We start from the raw sequence: 18,779 nt of genomic DNA on the forward strand, positions 1-18,779 counted from the left end.
GAGGATAGTCAACAATTTGAACTTTTCATCACCCATAATCTGCATTCAGAATGCAATTTGCCTAAACCATCTAAACTAGAACAATCATCTCAGTAACATGTGCAATAAGTCCAACCACTTACATATTGGATTAGTTTAGAAACATTTAAGTTATTTTTCTTATATCAATCAATCAATGTGCATGCAGAACCATAGATATTAAAGCATACTATTCTAAAAATCAACCTGCAACAAAGCATGCTGGGAAATATGTTGAAGCCCCTCCCACATATAAATTAACTAAACATAGTCAAGTGACAACAACACCAAGCAATGTTGATTCCACTGTGATTCAAATAACACTTCATTTATTCACTGCAGGTAGCTTCAATTTCAATCCTATTGGTGTTAACCCCACTAGAATCAACACTCAGAAATAACATGCACAACACTTGTAACCTCAAAACCAAGATTTTAATACCCAAATCTGAACAGTCACATTTTTTGGGCTTGCTTCAAAGTTTGCCATACATCTTGGTATAGCCCTGGGTTCTAGGGGTATCTCTCTGGAGCAGACAGGGAAGAACAATGGCTACAGAGATAGAGATGTGTGTGGCTTCTGTCCTGTCAACCATTGCTGCATTGAAGGAAGACGAGATAGACTGAACTCCATCATAGACATGAAGTCCCTCTCCAAGGATGGGTCTGGATGTCATCTACTCTGGGGATGCAGGGAAGTAGGGATCTATATATCTCAGATATATTGTACATTAATAGCAAAGACACATGATAACTGTCTTCAAGACTCCTGAAGGCCCAGTCAAGGTGAGCACAGGCTGGGAACTGTGTGTTAGATGATGGCCCCCTTTTTGTTACTGTATCATTATATAGCCTCACTTATTATTTTACTGCTGCTGTTAATTTTTTTGTTACTTTTATTTTTACTTAACACTTTTTTTTCTTAACTTCTTAAAGCATTGTTGGTTAAGGGCTTGTAAGTAGGCATTTCACTGTAAGGTCTACACCTGTTGTATTTGGCGCATGTGACAAATACATTTTATTTGATTTTTGATTTGATCAACAGAAAGTAATTCTGCTAAATATACAATTATACAGTCAGGTATGTTGAGATGTGTATCATTTATAATTCATAAGTAATAAGTCATCGCAACAAGTCATCTTTCTCATTCACTTTTTTATTCAAAATTTAAGAAAAAAAGAAAATACAAGAAATTCTCATAGATACACATTAAGAGAATGGCATGTCAAAAATACACCAGCAGGATTCTAGCATTAAAAACATGAAAAAAACAGGAGGCCTCAGATACAGAACTTGCAAGAAGACAGTCTAGCCAAGCTGTTTAACCAAATCTATTTGCCAATCATTGAAATGACACAGCGATTCAGATTTTGTGAAAGTAAAGAAAATAAAAAAACAAGTAAAATATTCTCAGTAGATCAAGGCCCATTTTGAAGTTGTCAGAATGCCAAGCAGAACAACAGTGCCTGAAAAATTATACTGATAAACCTCAAGCTCATTATTGCGATTTGATTGCACTGATGCATCTCATATAAACCTGAAGTTTACATATAAAACATTCGGAAGAAAATACAATTAAATGAATATTAATGAGAATTGAAATGCAACCGTTTCAGTCAATTTGATCTCCATTTATCTCCATGCAAACTGGCAATGCAAAAAGCAACTATTTATCTACTGTAAACAACTCTTCTTAAAACTCTAGTCATGTTATTTACTCTCTGCCATGACTACCCGTAATCTACTGGACATGCCTGTACTATTTATGTCCATGTGTTTGGTTGAGTTATGGGTATAATAGGTCTGTAACCTTCTGGTAACTAAACAACTCTGGCAGCGTTCCATCAAAACAGATATTCACTTCACAACAGGACAACCCTTTAACCCATTTTGATAACTGAAAATAAGAAGAAATAAATGTCACAGATCTGTATCTTTTATCATTACAGACACCAACACTTGAAACACTAAATCTAATTGTGAAACACTCCCATCCATTATACTGTACTCAACAACAGAAGCACAAGGCTCTTGTTAAAACTAGAATCATTAGTTGCTACATACATTTTTGGACTTATGAATTATTGATATATACCCATTGATTCTTGAAGAATATAACTTATAAATACCTCAGGTGCTTAATTCCACTGTCATACCCGATCAGAACCCCAAATATAAGCTTTTTTTGCTCCAATGTTTGTAAACAACATAAATGTAAACAAACACTGTATACTGTAGCCTCAAAATATGGTTAAAATTTACATTTTGATATCATGGATGGTCAGTCCTTGCATCCATAGCCCTGTCTATATATTTGAGAGTGGTAACATTTCTCCAGGCCCATCCCTCAGCTTTTTACCAAAAAAAGAGTTGGGTTGACTATTTTGTTTTTGTTTCAACTAAGGATTCTAGCATTAAAAAGGTGACCTAGATTCTTTCTTTAAAATCTGGTAGCATATATACAGTATAAAGCCATTTGTTTCTGGAAATGTGCCATTCATCCAACCAAGTCTTTTTTGCTGCACTCATTTCCCCCCCAATGGATTTCTTCCTCAAAAATAATAACTTCAGAATATACTGTAGAACACTTTAGCCTTCCGGGCTATGTTGAACTGTGAACCAAAAACCTTTCTCCATCCCACTACCGCAAAAATTAAATATTGTAGTAGTATAAACTCTAATATGCCCTCAGCTCCACTTGTCTTTTGCTCTACAAAATTGGATCTTCCCCTTTCAATGACCCTTAATCTATTGAAAAATACATTTAATGAGAATTTGAGGTCTAAATCCAACGCTGCCATCTCAACCACACTTCCATTGATATTGGCACAGTCTTAGAGGATTTACACCCACGGATTGAGACAGTCTTTGAAGCAGTGTTATTATCAGCAGCAGTAGAATAGAGAAAGAGGGTGCAGTCTTATGAATAATCACAATGAGGATGATGATGAAGAAGATTACGATGAAGGGACAGTAGAAAAATCTGATAAATCTATTCCAAGCCAATTGGAATGGTTTCAAAAATCTTAACAGGATACAAAAAAAGATAACTGCATTATTTGAATGTGGGAGCTTTGTAGGTGTTATTTAGAAAAGTTAGTCATTAGGGGCAGGTGGATAAGATGGAGAGATTAGATGATGAAGGAGTACAGAGGAAACAACAGTGTCCTGTCTGACAGATGCATGAGGAGGTGGAGCAGCAGCAGATGGCTGTAGATGTTTTTATACAGTTAGTCTGCTTTGAGACATCCCTCCCAGGACAGAGTATGTGGTGTCCTAACCATATGCCTTCATATAACACAATTACTCCATATTGACCTAGTATATCTCTAATGCTGGTGATTTCTACACTCAACTGCTCCCAGCAACATAAACGACAAAGCTCTGTTTGTAGTTGTAGCACTAACTTTGAGGACTTGTGGGGCAGTTGAGTCTAGGAGTATATGAGTATGTTGTCTTCACTAGGAGGGTTTCAAAGAAATAAGTGCCGTCATTTATACTTCAGGGGAAATCCTTACTTTACATCACCGTACATAGGATATTATCAATTAACATTTTTACATGAAGAAATGTTTAAGCTGAAACCAGAAGCCAGTGTTGGCAAACATTCTATAGGAGTTGTTTCAATGTCAGTAGTGGTTTAGATGTCCAGAATTCAGGCTAAAGCCAAACATCCTCTGATCTACCTGGTTTCCCAATATATATTACATTGCAAAATGTCTTAATGCAATGTTCCCATTTTTCTTTACCCACATGTTGCTTAACTGCAATGTATTGATTTGCTTTAAATTGACCTAAATTCATGATACAATAGAAAAAAAGAAGATACCATTCAGCTTCACCCTTCTTACCAGCTGTATGATCAGAAGATTTCTAGTTGTGAAATCATTTGCAGAGGAGTGGAGATGGGATGTCTGAGGTGGCTGTGTCGTGCTCTCTACCAATACATAGTGTACCTCATGTAGCCTTCGACAAATGCTTCCCATCACAATAGTAATTTAATGTTGTTCTAAGTTAGCATTATTAGGTAACCCGGTTAGCATGTTAGTGCTCGAACCATGAGGGTGGGAATAGAGCCATTTCCTGTGCAATACAGTACATGCCAGTCAACCTCTTTTATTAAATCAAAGCCATAATATAACCTGTACCACATACATTATATTAATCATACTTTAAAACTACAAACATACTTTGTTTTCCATTTAAAATCTTTGGACCAGCACAACATTTTAAGAGGGCACGACAACACCTTTTCCCCCTCAGGAGACTGAAAAGATTTGGCATGGGTCCCCAGATCTTCAAAAAGTTCTACAGCTGCACCATCGAGAGCATCCTGACTGGTTGCATCACCGCCTGGTATGGCAACTGCTCGGCATCTGACCATAAGGCGCTACAGAGGGTAGTGCGTACGGCTCAGTACATCACCGGGGCCAAGCTTCCTGACATCCAGGACCTATATATTAGGCGGTGCCAGAGGAAGGCCCAAAAAATTGTCAAGGACTCCAGTCACCCAAGTCAGACTGTTCACGCAAGTCAGACACGGCAAGCGGTACCCTAGGACCAAAAGGCTTCTACCCCCAAGCCATAAGACTGCTGAACAATTAATAAAATGGCCACCCGGACTATTTATATTGCCCCCCCCCCCCCTCCCCGTTGGTTTTTACACTGCTGCTACTCGCTGTTTATTATCTATGCATAGTCACTTTACAAATTACCTCGACTAAACTGCACCCCCGCACATTGACTCGGTACCCCCTGTATATATCCTCGTTATTGTTATGTAATTTTCTTGTATTACTTTTTGATTCGATTTTTTTAAACTTTAGTTTATTTAGCTAATCTTTTCTTAACTCTATTTCTTGAACTGCATTGTTGGTTAAGGGCTTGTAAGTAAGCATTTTCACGGTAAGGTTGTATTCGGCACATGTGACAAATAAAATTTGATTTGACATGTAGTTGATACAGAACTTTTTAAGCATGGGACCAGATATAAAATTAGAGCCACCCTAGTGCAATCCCATCTCTACACCAACCGGGTTTGTGTGTGGTGTGTTTTGTTAATAATGTTATAACCTTATACAGACTAAAGAGAAAAGGTGAGACATACTTTTCTTTTCATACACACTTAAAAAGAGTGAGGTAGATATATACTTGAAGGGAAGAAAAAAAAAGTCCCTCAGCCATGACACCAAAGAAAGTACATATCAAAAATCCAACTTTATAATGAATGAAGGGGCATTTATACAGTGATTTAAACTGATATCACAAAAGGAAAATACATTTAAAAAAATAACAATCCTACAGAGAATAACTTCAAAGCTGGAAACTTTTTCAAAAGATGAGGAGAAATCCTTCAAAAACACTTTTCATACTGACACCCCCAGTAAGACCTATTCAATTCATGACATTGAAATGTGACCACTTCCCTGGACTTTAACCCATTCTTATTTGGTTTACAGGTGCCATGTTTAAGGAGACAAACAATAGAAACTGTTTTCACTTTGATCATAAGAGACTGAGTATGACAACACAAATTAAATGGATGATAAAGGAGAATAAGCAGTAATGCTGCACTTGAAATCTAAGACACAAAAAGAGAACTTTGATTATGGATGAGCTTTCTTTGAGAGGATGGCGAGTGGTTGGGATCATTAAGGCAAACAAGACAACCCAATTAGCCCTATCAATTGAGAGGCAGGAAAATGGATGGGTTAAAACACCAGATCCAGTAGAAAAAAGAAGATCCTGTGTAACTAATCCTGACTTCAAAAGGAGGCACTGGGGGAGGCAGGTATACTGCACATTTCAGTATGGGGCTGGAGGGGAGAGGGCACTATTGGACTCGACAGAGAGGTGAAACAAGCAGAGGACAGTAATGAGAATGTATGGAGAAAGCAAAACATGTACTTCGACCTGAGATTAAGTTGCACCTAGGGGGCAATAACTAGGTACTAGACAACTGGTACAAAAAGGGTGCCAAACGTACACACTCGCACACGGAGCTACGGTGTCCATTCAAACTAATAATAATAATAATAATGATAATTATATAGAAATCTACAAAAAAGAATGCAAAGAAAAACATGTTCATAAAAAATAAAAGGCAATGGACAATATGTTGTGATACAGACAACCTGTTCTGGGGTAAAGAAGAGAGAAAGGTCCTTTTTTTAAATATTGTTTTTGCTAGAAGTATGAAGCATAAGAAATGGACTGTAGTGGAGATCATAAAATAGTCAACCTGAAGGATTTCTTTATATATATAACATCCAAAAAAGAAAAAAATAGCAGCTTTATTCTGTACAGACATAGAAGAGAACATCTGAACCGTATAAAAGTTATAAAAGTGACAAACCAATGATGTGTGTGTGAAAATGATCCTAAGGTCTAACATACAACTGTAAGACCTTTATATAAATGTTTGAATTGTACAGAGAGACTAATGACTAGTCTAAAAAATACCTGCTGTGTACAATGCCTTTAGCAGACTTATGTATGCTCACAACGTGGAGTTCTGTTAAGTCCTTTAGTTCTCCTTGTATCAGAACTGATCCAATACCTTCCACTTCAGGTTTGTCTCTGTATGTGTTGTAATTTTGGCGCCAAGTCCTTTTTTGTTCAATGTCTCTGTTGGTGATGTTGGTGTTTTCATCTCTCAGATGACACATACAATAAAATAGGACTCCAAATAAGGGCTCTGATGTGAACCCGAAAAACCCCAGAAAAGAAAACAGGCAAATTCCTTTTACAATTTGATTGTAATTGTGAAGTAGAAAAAGAAAAGAAACAGCAATGTGGGAGTTTTAGGATGCTTGATTGTGTTTCTCTCCATGTCCAATCAAAGAGAGAAATGAAGAGCAGGAGGGAGAAAATTGCTAACTTTGATTTGGCAAAACATATGGCAGATTTACAATAGCCCCTCTACCCTATCTACCCACTCCTGAAACATTCCCTCCTACCCCGGAATATTGACAGGAAAACCAATGAGCCTAGTCCAGAACACATCAATGTCTGAAATATGGGAGGAGAAGTATATTGATGGAAAGAAGTGTGGAAGAGGAGCTATATCTTACTGTCAAGAGAATCATGTGTTTGTATAGAAATACACAATCAGATATATACAACCTTCTCTCTGAAATCAACAAAAAGTGCTCTTCTGTCGGATCTGCTGGCAGATATGCTTAAAATAAGTTATTGTCTCTCACTTACAATACCTGTCAGTCAGGGAATATTAATAAGTCTGTATTTTTGTCTTTCTTTAAGGATTTAGAAAAAGTAACAAATACTCTACAAGAAGGAAACACCAGAGCTCCCCAGTGTTGTAGTTCGGTTTGAGCCACCATGCTCCAAATGCTTTAACAGGTTTCTGTACTGTTTCTCAGTCTCGGTATTCAATCATAAATCTTGTTAATATTTTTATTTTTTAAGAAAAGACTCCTACTGCAGTAGAGTAGTATAATGTCTGTCAGTTACTCACTCATCCATCCCCCCATTAGAACTAAAGCGGAGGAGAAGTTTATGTTACCCTGTCTGAGAAGAGGAGGCGGAGAGGGGTGATCTGGCTGAGGGGAGAGGAGGGGGGCTAGGGATCAGCAGGCTGAAGACTGGGGCAGTGGCAGCGCCCGCTCGTTCTTGCGCCCCCCGTTCATGTGAGCGTAGTTCTGCGTGTCCTCAAAGTTGGGCCGTAGCACTACCACTGGCCCGTTGGCCGATACCTGTGCTGAATGCTTGTCCAAAGCCAGGCTTGGGGAGGCCGAGGCAGAGGCAGCAGGGGCTGAGGTGGAGGGGGAGCCAGGTCCCATCAGGGTACTAGAAGGGCCTTGTATTTGAGATAACTGCTGGGGAGGAGGGGGCGCTGAGCCCCGTGTGGCCCCCATAGGTCCCTGGGAGGGCTGAGGGACGGCAGTGGGGGGTCTGCTGGGTGCAGGGTCCAGTGGCACATTCTCCATGTTCTCCACCTCCATGTCCAGCTCCTCAGTGTCCGGGGGCTTGTTCTCCTTGCTGAAGAAGAAGCTCATCTCACTGAACGGAGGCTCCAGCTCCTCCTTGAGGCTGTTGATGATCTCCAGGAAGGAGGGACGCATCTTGGGGTTGTACTGCCAACACATCCGCATCAGTTCAAACCTAAGGGCAACACACAGACAATCTCAATTATACATATATCATTACATCTTCTCACCAGAAGGTGGCAGAGTACACCAATATTATAGAGCCCATGAAAATGTTTCTGATACTCACTGAACCAAACAACATCCAGAGCTTTCTATACAAACAACCACTGCAAACTATACATAGTATCTCAGTTTGAATGTACCATCATAATATACTGTAGAATGTGTACAACTACACTATATGTCCAAAAGTATGTGGACACCTGCATCCCAAAGGTGTTCGATGGAGTTGAGGTCAAGGCTCTGTGCATGACAGTCAAGTTCTTCCACACCGATCTCGACAAACCATTTCTGTATGGACATCGCTTTGTGCATGGGGGCATTGTCATGCTGAAATAGGAACGGGACTTCGCCAAACCGTGGCCACATAGTTGGAAGCACAAAATTGTCTAGAATGTCATTGTATGCTGTAGCATTAAGATTTCCCTTCACTGGAACTAAGGGGCCTAGCCCGAACCATGGAAAACAGCCCCACACCATTATTCCTCCTCCACCAAACGTTACTGTTGGCACTATGCATTCGGGCAGGTAACATTCTCCTGGCATCCGCCAAACAAAGATTTGTCCATCGGACTGCCAGATGGTGAAGAGTAATTCATCACTGCAGAGAAGGCATTTCCACTGCTTCAGAGACCAATGGCGGCAAACTTTACACCACTCAAGCAGACGCTTGGCATTGCGAATCATGATCTTAGGCTTGTGTGCGGCTGCTCGGCAATGGTAACCCATTTAATGAAGCTCCCGACTAACAGTTATTGTGCTGAAGTTGCTTCCAGAGGCAGTTTGGAACTTGGTCGTGAGTGTTGCAACTGAGGACAGACGATTTTTACGCTATATGTGCTTCAGGACTCGGCGGTACCGTTCTTTGAGCTTGTTGCCTACCACTTCGCAGCTGAGCCGTTGTTGCTCCTGGATGCTTCCACTTCACAATAACAGCACTTACAGTTGACCAGGGCAGCTCTAGCAGCGCAGAAATTTGATGAACTGACTTGTTGGAAAGGTGGCATCTTATGACGGTGCCACAATGAAATTCACTGAGCTCTTCAGTAAGGCCATTCTACTGCCAATGTTTGTCGATGGAGATTACATGGCTGTGTGCTCGATCCTATACACCTGTCAGCAATGGGTGTGACTGAAATAGCCAAATCCACTAATTTGAAGGCATGTCCACATACTTTTGTATATATAGTGTAGACAGTAAATCATAAATGAACATGCTGTGGAAGGCCAGCGACAGAACACAGAAAACGTCAAAACAACATAATAAAAGGAGAATCATTACAGTTGGGTGCGGTGCTCCCCCACACACCACATCTTAAATTATACACAAACAAGCTAAGAATACCTTCTAAAGCCTCAGAATACCTTCATAAACACCTCAGTCATCTCCCTCTATCTCCCAGCAGCCACCTCTCTCTGTCTGATCTCACAACAGCCTGTACAGCTGGGTATTCTAGCCTCTCTGCACCAAAGCATTCTGGGTAGTTAAGCAGACGCTTAACTTCAAACTATGTTTTAACCAGCCATGGGTTGTTTTTCACCCTCTCAGTTAGTCTCTTAAAGTTGTCTTTCAGATGGCTAAACTAAACCCCGGCTCCAAGACCTCCCATGAAAATGGCTGTAATGCTTGGAGCTGAGCCCACGCTCCAGAGTAACCTGTCTGCTTGGCGTTGGCCTGCTGCAAATTCTTCCTGAGCCATCTGTCGCTGTGTGTAACACTCGTTGATGTGAATACACTGCAGTATATCCTCTCTGCTTGTCAGCACTCAGCTCCTCATCACACACAAACACATTCCAGGACCTTTTAGCAGATTTCACTCACATCATGATATGTAAACGTTGCATCGTTCACAACATTATAAATAACCAAAACAAAGCTAGCCAGAGTAGAGCTAGAGAGAGCAACCTATGCTATGCCAGACCATTAACGTAAACAGGAATCTTCAGCTGTAGACCATTAACATGTTCCCCAATATCACCACTCAAATAAACATATATTTTCATGCAGCTCCCTAACATTGGACCAAATGTGTAGTCATCCTTTACCATAGAACAGTAGTTCAGATATTTCAAAAATGTCTATCTAGTATAAATATTTCATTTTTCACTCATGCCCATAATAATTCAGCTTTGAGGGAAAGTAGCCCTTTGAAAATCAGAATTTCCTAACTAATTAAGGATATGATACACACGTGGTAAAACCTTTCAAATATGACTCATCCCTTTCTCTATTATGTTCTCCTTGTCTTCTCTGTCATTGATGTTGCCAATAATTTTTCTGATTACTTTATTGGCAAAGTAGGCAAACTTAGGTAGGAAATGCCAACAACGAAAAGTGAGCCATCATATTCATGCATAAAAAAAACATAAATAAAGAAAAGCATTGCAAATTTGAATTTTGTAAAGTTAGTCTGGGTGAGGTGGAACAATTATTGTTATCGATCAATGATGACAAACCTCCTGGAAGCGACAACTTATATGGAAAGCTACTGAGGATGGTAGCTGACTCTATAGCCACTCCTGTCATATCTTTAATCTGAGCCTAGAGGAAAGTCTTTGTCCTCAGGCCTGGAGGGAAGCCAAAGTAATTCCGCTACCCAATAGTGCTAAAGCGGCCTTTACTGGTTCTAACAGCAGACCTATAAGCTTGCTGCCAGCTCTTATCAAACTGTTAGAAAAAATTATTTGACCAAATTCAATGCTTTTCTCTGTAAACAAATTAACAACAGACTTTCAGCATTCTTATAGAGAAGGGCACTCAACATGTACTGCACTAACACAAATTACTGATTAGTTTAAATTAATTGATAAGAAGAAGATTGTGGGAGCTGTACTGTTAGATTTCTGTGCAGCCTTTGATATTATTGACCATAACCTGTTGTTGAAAAAACGTATGAGGTATGGCTTTTCAACCTCTGCCATATCGTGGATTCAGAGCTATCTATCAAATATAACTAAAATGGTGTTCTTTAATGGAAGCTTCTCTAATGTCAAACATGTAAAGTGTGGTGTACCACAGGGCAGCTCTCTAGGCCCTCTACTCTTTCCTATTTTTACCAATGACCTTCCACTGGCATGATTTCAACTATATATGCATCAGCAACCACAGCTAATGAAGTCACTGAAACCCTTAAAGAGGGTTTTGGAATAGGTGGCCAGTAATAAACTTTTTCTGAACATCTAAAACTAAGAGCATTGTATTTGGTACAAATCATTCCCTAAGTTCTAGACCTCAGCTGAATCTGGTAATGAATGCTGTGGCTGTTGAACAAGTTGAGGAGACTAAATTACTTGGCGTTAATTTGCATTGTAAACTTTCATGGTCAAAACATATAGATTCAATGGTTGTAAAGATGGGGAGAGGTCTGTCCGTAATAAAGAGATGCTCTGCTTTTTTGAATCCACACTCCAAAACGCAAGTCCTGCAGTCTCTAGTTTTGTCTTATCTTGATTATTGTCCATTCATTTGGTTGAGTGCTGCAAGGAAAGACCTATTTAAGCTGCACCTGGCCCAGAACAGAGCAGTACGTCTTTCTCTTCATTATAATCAGAGGGCCGATATAAATACTATGCATGCCAGTCTCTCTTGGTAAAGAGTTGAGGAGAGACTGACTGCATCACTTCTTTTTATAAGAAACAATGTGTTGAAATGTCACGTTCCTGACCTTGTTTTCCTTTTGTATAGTTGTGTTTAGTGGGTCAGGACGTGAGCTGGGTGGGCAGTCTGTGTTGTTTGTTCTATGTTAAGTGTCATTGTTAATTGACCTTGTATGGTTCTCAATCAGAGGCAGGTGTTTGACGTTTCCTCTGATTGAGAACCATATATAGGTAGGTTGTTCACTGAGGTATTAGATAATATTTATCTACACTGCAAACACATGTGCTATTGTCTCCTGTGTCTGTATGTTCGTACCACACGGGACTTTATCGTTTGTTTGTAGTCTATACCTGTTCGTGCGTTCTTCGTTATATGTAAGTTCTCAAGTCCAGGTCTGTCTACATCGTTTATTTGTTTTGTATTTCTCTAGTGTTATTCGTGTTTCGTCGTTTTCATTTAATAAATTATGTCTACCTTCAACGCTGCGCTTTGGTCCAATCCCTACTCCTCCTCTTCAGACGAAGAGGAGGAGAACGACCGTTACAGAACCACCCACCAAACAAGGATCAAGCAGCGTGAGAGGAACCAGCAGCAGCGGCCAAAAAAACAGGACTCGTGGACTTGGGAGGAGATTCTGGACGGAAAGGGACCCTGGACGCAGACAGGGGAATATCGCCGCTCTTTTGAAGAGAGGGAGGCAGCTAAAGCCCAGGAGCGGTGGTATGAGGAGGCAGCAAGGAGACGTGGCTGGAAACCCGAAAGGAAACCCCAAAAATGTCTTGGGGGGGAGGCTAAAAGGGAGTGTGGCGAAGTCAGGTAGGAGACCTGCGCCTACTCCCTGTACTTACCGTGGAGAGCGAGAGTACGGGCAGACACCGTGTTACGCAGTAGAGCGCATGGTGTCTCCTGTACGTGTTCAGAGCCCGGTGCGGTACATACCAGCTCCTCGTATCGGCCGGGCCAGATTGAGGATTGAGCCGGATGTCATGAAGCCGGCCCAACGCATCTGGCCACCAGTGCGTCTCCTCGGGCCGGCTTACATGGCACCAGCCTTACGCATGGTGTCCCCGGTTCGCCTACATAGCCCGGTGCGGGTTATTCCACCTCCCCGCACTGGTCGGGCGACGGGGAGCATACAACCAGGTAAGGTTGGGCAGGCTCAATGCTCAAGGGAGCCAGTACGCCTGCACGGTCCGGTATTTCCGGCGCCACCTCCCTGCCCCAGCCCATTACCACCAGTGCCTACACCACGCACCAAGCCTCCTGTGCGTCTCCAGAGTCCTGTACGCACTGTTCCTACTCCCCGTACTCGCCCTGATATGCGTGCCCTCAGCCCGGTACCTCCAGTTCCGGCACCACGCACCAGGCATACAGTGCGCCTCAGCCGGCCAGAGCTGCCCGTCTGCCAAGCGCCGTCAGAGCTGCCCGTCTGTCCCGAGCCGTCAGAGCTGCCCGTCTGTCCCGAGCCGTCAGAGCTGCCCGTCTGTCCCGAGCCGTCAGAGCTGCCCGTCTGTCCCGAGCCGTCAGAGCTGCCCGTCTGTCCCGAGCCGTCAGAGCTGCCCGTCTGTCCCGAGCCGTCAGAGCTGCCCGTCTGTCCCGAGCCTGCAAAGCCGCCCGTCTGTCCCGAGCCTGCAAAGCCGCCCGTCTGTCCCGAGCCTGCAAAGCCGCCCGTCTGTCCCGAGCCTGCAAAGCCGCCCGTCTGTCCCGAGCCTGCAAAGCCGCCCGTCTGTACTGAGCCTTCAGAGCCGTCCGCCAGACAGGAGCCGCTAGAGCCGTCTGCCAGACAGGAGCCGCTAGAGCCTTCCGCCAGACGGGAGCCGCTAGAGCCTTACGCCAGACGGGATCAGCCAGAGCCTTCCGCCAGACGGGATCAGCCAGAGCCTTCCGCCAGACGGGATCAGCCAGTGCCTTCCGTCAGACGGGATCAGCCAGTGCCTTCCGTCAGACGGGATCAGCCAGAGCCTTCCGTCAGACAGGATCAGCCAGAGCCATCCGCCAGACAGGATCAGCCAGAGCCTTCCGTCAGACAGGATCAGCCAGAGCCTTCCGCCAGACAGGATCAGCCAGTGCCGTCCAGCCAGGATCCGCCAGAGCCAGCCAGCCAGGATCCGCCAGAGCCAGCCAGCCAGGATCCGCCAGAGCCAGCCAGCCAGGATCCGCCAGAGCCAGCCAGCCAGGATCCGCCAGAGCCAGCCAGCCAGGATCCGTCCCTCAGTCCGGAGATGCCCCTCATTCCGGAGATGCCCCTCATTCCGGTGTTGCTGCTCATTCCGGTGCTGCCCCTTAATCTAGTGGGGTTAATTTGGAGGGTGGTCATTTTGAGGAGGATACGGAAGCGGGGAGTGACTATGGTGGTGTGGGGACAGCGTCCGGAGCCGGAGCCGCCACCGTGGACAGATGCCCACCCAAACCCTCCCCTTGAGGTTTAGTTTTGCGGCCGGAGTCCGCATCTTGGGGGGGGGGGGGGTAATGTCACGTTCCTGACCTTGTTTTCCTTTTGTATAGTTGTGTTTAGTGGGTCAGGACGTGAGCTGGGTGGGCAGTCTGTGTTGTTTGTTCTATGTTAAGTGTCATTGTTAATTGACCTTGTATGGTTCTCAATCAGAGGCAGGTGTTTGACGTTTCCTCTGATTGAGAACCATATATAGGTAGGTTGTTTACTGAGGTATTAGATAATATTTATCTACACTGCAAACACATGTGCTATTGTCTCCTGTGTCTGTATGTTCGTACCACACGGGACTGTATCGTTTGTTTGTAGTCTATACCTGTTCGTGCGTTCTTCATTATATGTAAGTTCTCAAGTCCAGGTCTGTCTACATCGTTTATTTGTTTTGTATTTCTCTAGTGTTATTCGTGTTTCGTCGTTTTCATTTAATAAATTATGTCTACCTTCAACGCTGCGCTTTGGTCCAATCCCTACTCCTCCTCTTCAGACGAAGAGGAGGAGAACGACCGTTACATGAAACTCCCCAATTGTTTGCATAGTCAACTTATACACAGCTCTGACACACACACACTTACCCCACCAGACATCCCACCAGGGGTCTTTTCACAGTCCCCAAATCCAGAACAAATTCATGAAAGCGTACAGTATTATATATAGAGCCATTACTGCATGGAACTTCATTCTATCTCATGGAAGTGAACAGCAAACCTGGTTTAAAAAAACATATAAAGCAACACCTCACGGCACAGCGCCTCTCCCCTATTTGACCTAGATAGTTTGTGTGTGTGTATTGATATGTAGGCTCCGTGTGCATTTTCTCAACAAAAAAAAATTGTATGTATTGATGTAGTTCTGTCCTTGAGCTGTTCTTGTCTATTAATGTTCTGTATTATGTCATGTTTCATGTTTTGTGTGGACCCCAGGAAGAGTAGCTGCTGCTTTTGCAACAGCTAATGGGGATCCTAATAAAATACCAAATACCCCTCTCTCCCCAGACTCTGATTACAGCAATGTTCACCTCTGCAACCCTACTGGCTCTACAGGCCTCTATAATGTAACTCTTCACTAACTCACTACAGTAGTAATGAGCAGCAGCTTTTCCCATATAAACCATCCCCCTAACCCTCACCCTCCCGCCCCTGTGTAACACAACCCACACGCTCCTGCAATCAGGACACCACTGTGAGGCTGCCATAGAAACCTGAGTTTTGTGCCTGCATAACACTCGCCCCTCTCTCACCTCTCTGTAAGGTGAGGTCAGCCATGGAGAGTGGAGGAAAAAAGGGAATGCCTTCACATTGAGATCAGAGGCAGAGAGGAGAAATGCATATACGCAGAAGAGCCACCTGACAGCTAAGGAGGCTGTTCTCTCCCACTTTCCAGACAGACATTTCTTAATGAGTCTAGAAATTCAGGCTCTGTCTGTATGTCTCTCTCTCTCGCTCTCTCGCTCTCTCTATTACAGGATAGGGCTGATGAGCAGACACTGATCTGTTGCCTCGTACCCTCACTAATGGGGAATGAGGGAAATATTTCACACACAGGCCGTGGCATGCCTTCTATGGGCCTCGGCTTACTGCTGAGGCGGGAGCTCCTGTCCCGCCAGCTGAGCATGGGGGCCATGATGTCACTGAGCTCCATTTAAACCGTGACGTAAATGTCACCAGTCAGGCCTTCGCTTAGCTCCCCACTGGCATACAGATCTCATGATATAGTATGCACATTTGGCCCCTCACCTTTAAAGAGAAGCAGCAGAGGCAATATTCGCAAGAGGTAAATCTTTAGATTTAGCTAGGAAACAATGACAGTGAGCTGGTACTAAAGGACAATAATATCTGAAAATGCACCTAAAGAATAAGCATAACAGTGGAACAGGAAATAGGAAAAACATAACATCTTGAAGGAGTGGCTAATAATGTAATTGAGAAATTATCCTACCCCTGACCCAGCCCAAGAGTGAGATTGACATTGAGAGAAAGAGCATGGGACTCACAGCATGTCAGGGCAGTTGTCAGGCTTGTCCAGGAGTCCTCCTTCCATGACGAAACGCAGCACCTGCTCGTTGGACATGCCCTGGTACGGCTGCTCAGACAAGGTGGCAATCTCCCACAACACCACCCCAAACGACCTGCAGGGGACGACCGAGAGGATACAGGCTTATTAGACAACACATCAGCTGCTGCATAACTGTGGTAGAACCATGCAGGGTAATACAGGCTAAAACATCCATACACAGGGCCCAGCAGGGCATGCAACTAGTCTCTGGAAGCTCTTTACAATGATGGCGCTGCATAGTACAAGGTTGAGTAAGAATGCTCCCTCACAGTATAAAGCAGATGGTGCAAAGAACAGAAGAAAAGTTTATTCATAAATTCATGTTCCATATATTAATCAAAAAAGGACATAGACTGCATTATGTCTGCCATATGTAAATGTTTGTGTCATCTTGCCTTATCCATGTGTTGTTCATTAATAACATGAGACAGTATACTACCCAGAGACCACTAAGGAACTGCAACAGAAAACCAAAACCTAAGCTTGACACAAGAAAACAAAGAGTGCATCGTTGCCAATTATTATTTGTTAGCTCTCCAAGGCCACTGGCTAGAGATCTAAGACGGCTCTCAACACTCTTTAAAAAAAGCCTATTACAACACTGACTTGTATCTAATTGGCTGAAACAGGAGAGTGTTGAAAGACAAAACCACATTAAGAGACTTTTTTAGATAAAGACACCTACTGGTAAATCTCATAAGAGCCCAGAATGGGTTCCCACAATGCTCCTTTTCATCTGCCTGACTTCAAAGAGGAAGATAGGGAGTGGGATGTGGAGGTGGGTTTCTGTTGGCACTCTAACCCATAATTTGAAAACATCTGGAGGAGTTTAAGTGTGCTTGTAGGGACAGACCCGTGGGACACTTTCGATTGGGAAACAAAAACTAAGGAGCTAGTAAACAGCTATATTTCTCTAATGCAGCCCATTCCAGACAGAGAACTGGGCGGAGCCTTGATCTGCTGTTCTAAACTCACTCCATGGTCCTGAAAGCACAAAGGTACATGACTAAACAATAACTATTTTTCACTGCCAAGACTTACTGTATCTACTAACTATAATGGCATCCAGATAACCTCCAAACTTCCTTCCCACTGAGCACACCCTGGTTGAATCAATGTTGTTTCCACGTCGTTTCAATGGAATTACGTTGAACCAACACAGATTAGACGTTGAATTGACGTCTGTTCCCAGTGGGTTAGGACATGGGCTGTGTGTGTGTGAAGTGATCTGCCGTTTTTTCCCAAGCTAGGGCATGCAATGTTCTATTACACATACAGAGTACACTTGTTGTTCTGCGCAGGCCTCCTAACTCTGTGTGTGTATGAGTCAGGGAGGACAGCGGGGAGCTCGTACCAGACATCAGAATTTGTGGTGAACACGCCATCTTTCAGCGACTCTGGGGACATCCAGCGGACCGGCAGAAGGCCCTTTCCTCCTTTCCGATAGTAATCCGTCTCGTAGATGTCTCGCGTCATGCCAAAGTCTGAGAAGAAGAGGAGAAGAGAGGTTTAAATGGCCACTAAATATCCCACTAATGTGAGAAGAGGAGGCACATGAGGCCTTATCCATCACCTCACCTCTCCTTCTCTTCTGTCCATTTAGATTTACGAGCTATTCCTCAAAATACTTACTTTGGAGTACAGCAGAGGGAGTTTAGCGTTAAACTTACAGCGGGGATTATGAGTACCACTGTATTTTGAGGCACTCACCTCCGATCTTGACGGTGAAGTCCTCCGCCACCATGCAGTTCCTGGCAGCCAGGTCTCTGTGGACAAACTTGTTGGCGTTGAGGTATGCCATGCCGTCCGCAATCTCTCCTGCCATCTGGATCATCTTCTTCAGCGGGGGCAGAACCTGGCTGGACGTGTTCTGTGGCAGAGAGGCACAGACCTGAGCACAAGCAGGCCATTCAGTTTCTCCCTCCAACCTCCCTCTCCCTGTCTGCAGCACTGAACCATGGCCTGGCCTGGAGTCCAGGGCACACCACACAATGGGAGAGACCAACTGAAAGAGGTGTGGATATATCTCCCCCTCCATGTCTTTCGTGTGTGTGTGTGTGTGTGTGTGTGTGTGTGTGTGTGTGTGTGTGTGTGTGTGTGTGTGTGTGTGTGTGTGTGTGTGTGTGTGTGTGTGTGTGTGTGTGTGTGTGTGTGTGTGTGTGTGTGTGTGTGTGTGTGTGTGTGTGTGTTGAACTATTTTTGTGGGGACTACCAACTGGGGGGACATTTTGTTAGTCCCCACAAGGTCAAATGGTATTTCTAGGGGGTTTGGGGTTAAGGTTAGAGTTAGAGTTAGAATTACGTTAAGGGTTAGGGTTAGGGTTAGGAGCGAGGGTTAGTTTTAGGGTCAGGATTATGAGCTAAGGTTAGGTTTAGGGTTAAAGTTAGGTTTTTGGGTTAAGGTTAGGGTAAGAGTACAGGTTAGGGTTGGGGTTAGGGAAAATAAGATTTTGAATGGAACTGAATTGTGTTTCCCCACAAGGTTAG

The 18,779-nt window shown here is 43.5% G+C and overlaps 1 protein-coding gene across 2 annotated transcripts in view; it reads right to left on the reverse strand.

Annotated features, from left to right (window-relative positions):
* Window positions 1-1,154: 1,154 nt before the first annotated feature.
* The window catches only part of igf1ra (insulin-like growth factor 1a receptor), a 120,145-nt gene continuing 102,520 nt past the window's right edge, over window positions 1,155-18,779 (reverse strand). The window contains exons 18-21 of one of the 2 annotated variants that reach the window (XM_071416874.1): window positions 18,003-18,162; window positions 17,647-17,776; window positions 16,231-16,365; window positions 1,155-8,143 (exon numbers count right to left, since the gene is read on the reverse strand). In XM_071416874.1, the coding sequence (XP_071272975.1) occupies window positions 7,609-8,143; window positions 16,231-16,365; window positions 17,647-17,776; window positions 18,003-18,162 (960 nt within the window). In that variant the 3' untranslated portion in view covers window positions 1,155-7,608. Of the gene's footprint in view, window positions 8,144-16,230; window positions 16,366-17,646; window positions 17,777-18,002; window positions 18,184-18,779 lie in introns of both variants that reach the window. The other variant, XM_071416873.1, reaches the window with a different exon arrangement.

This window comes from Salvelinus alpinus, chromosome 9, assembly GCF_045679555.1.
Source record: "Salvelinus alpinus chromosome 9, SLU_Salpinus.1, whole genome shotgun sequence".
NCBI lineage: Eukaryota > Metazoa > Chordata > Actinopteri > Salmoniformes > Salmonidae > Salvelinus > Salvelinus alpinus.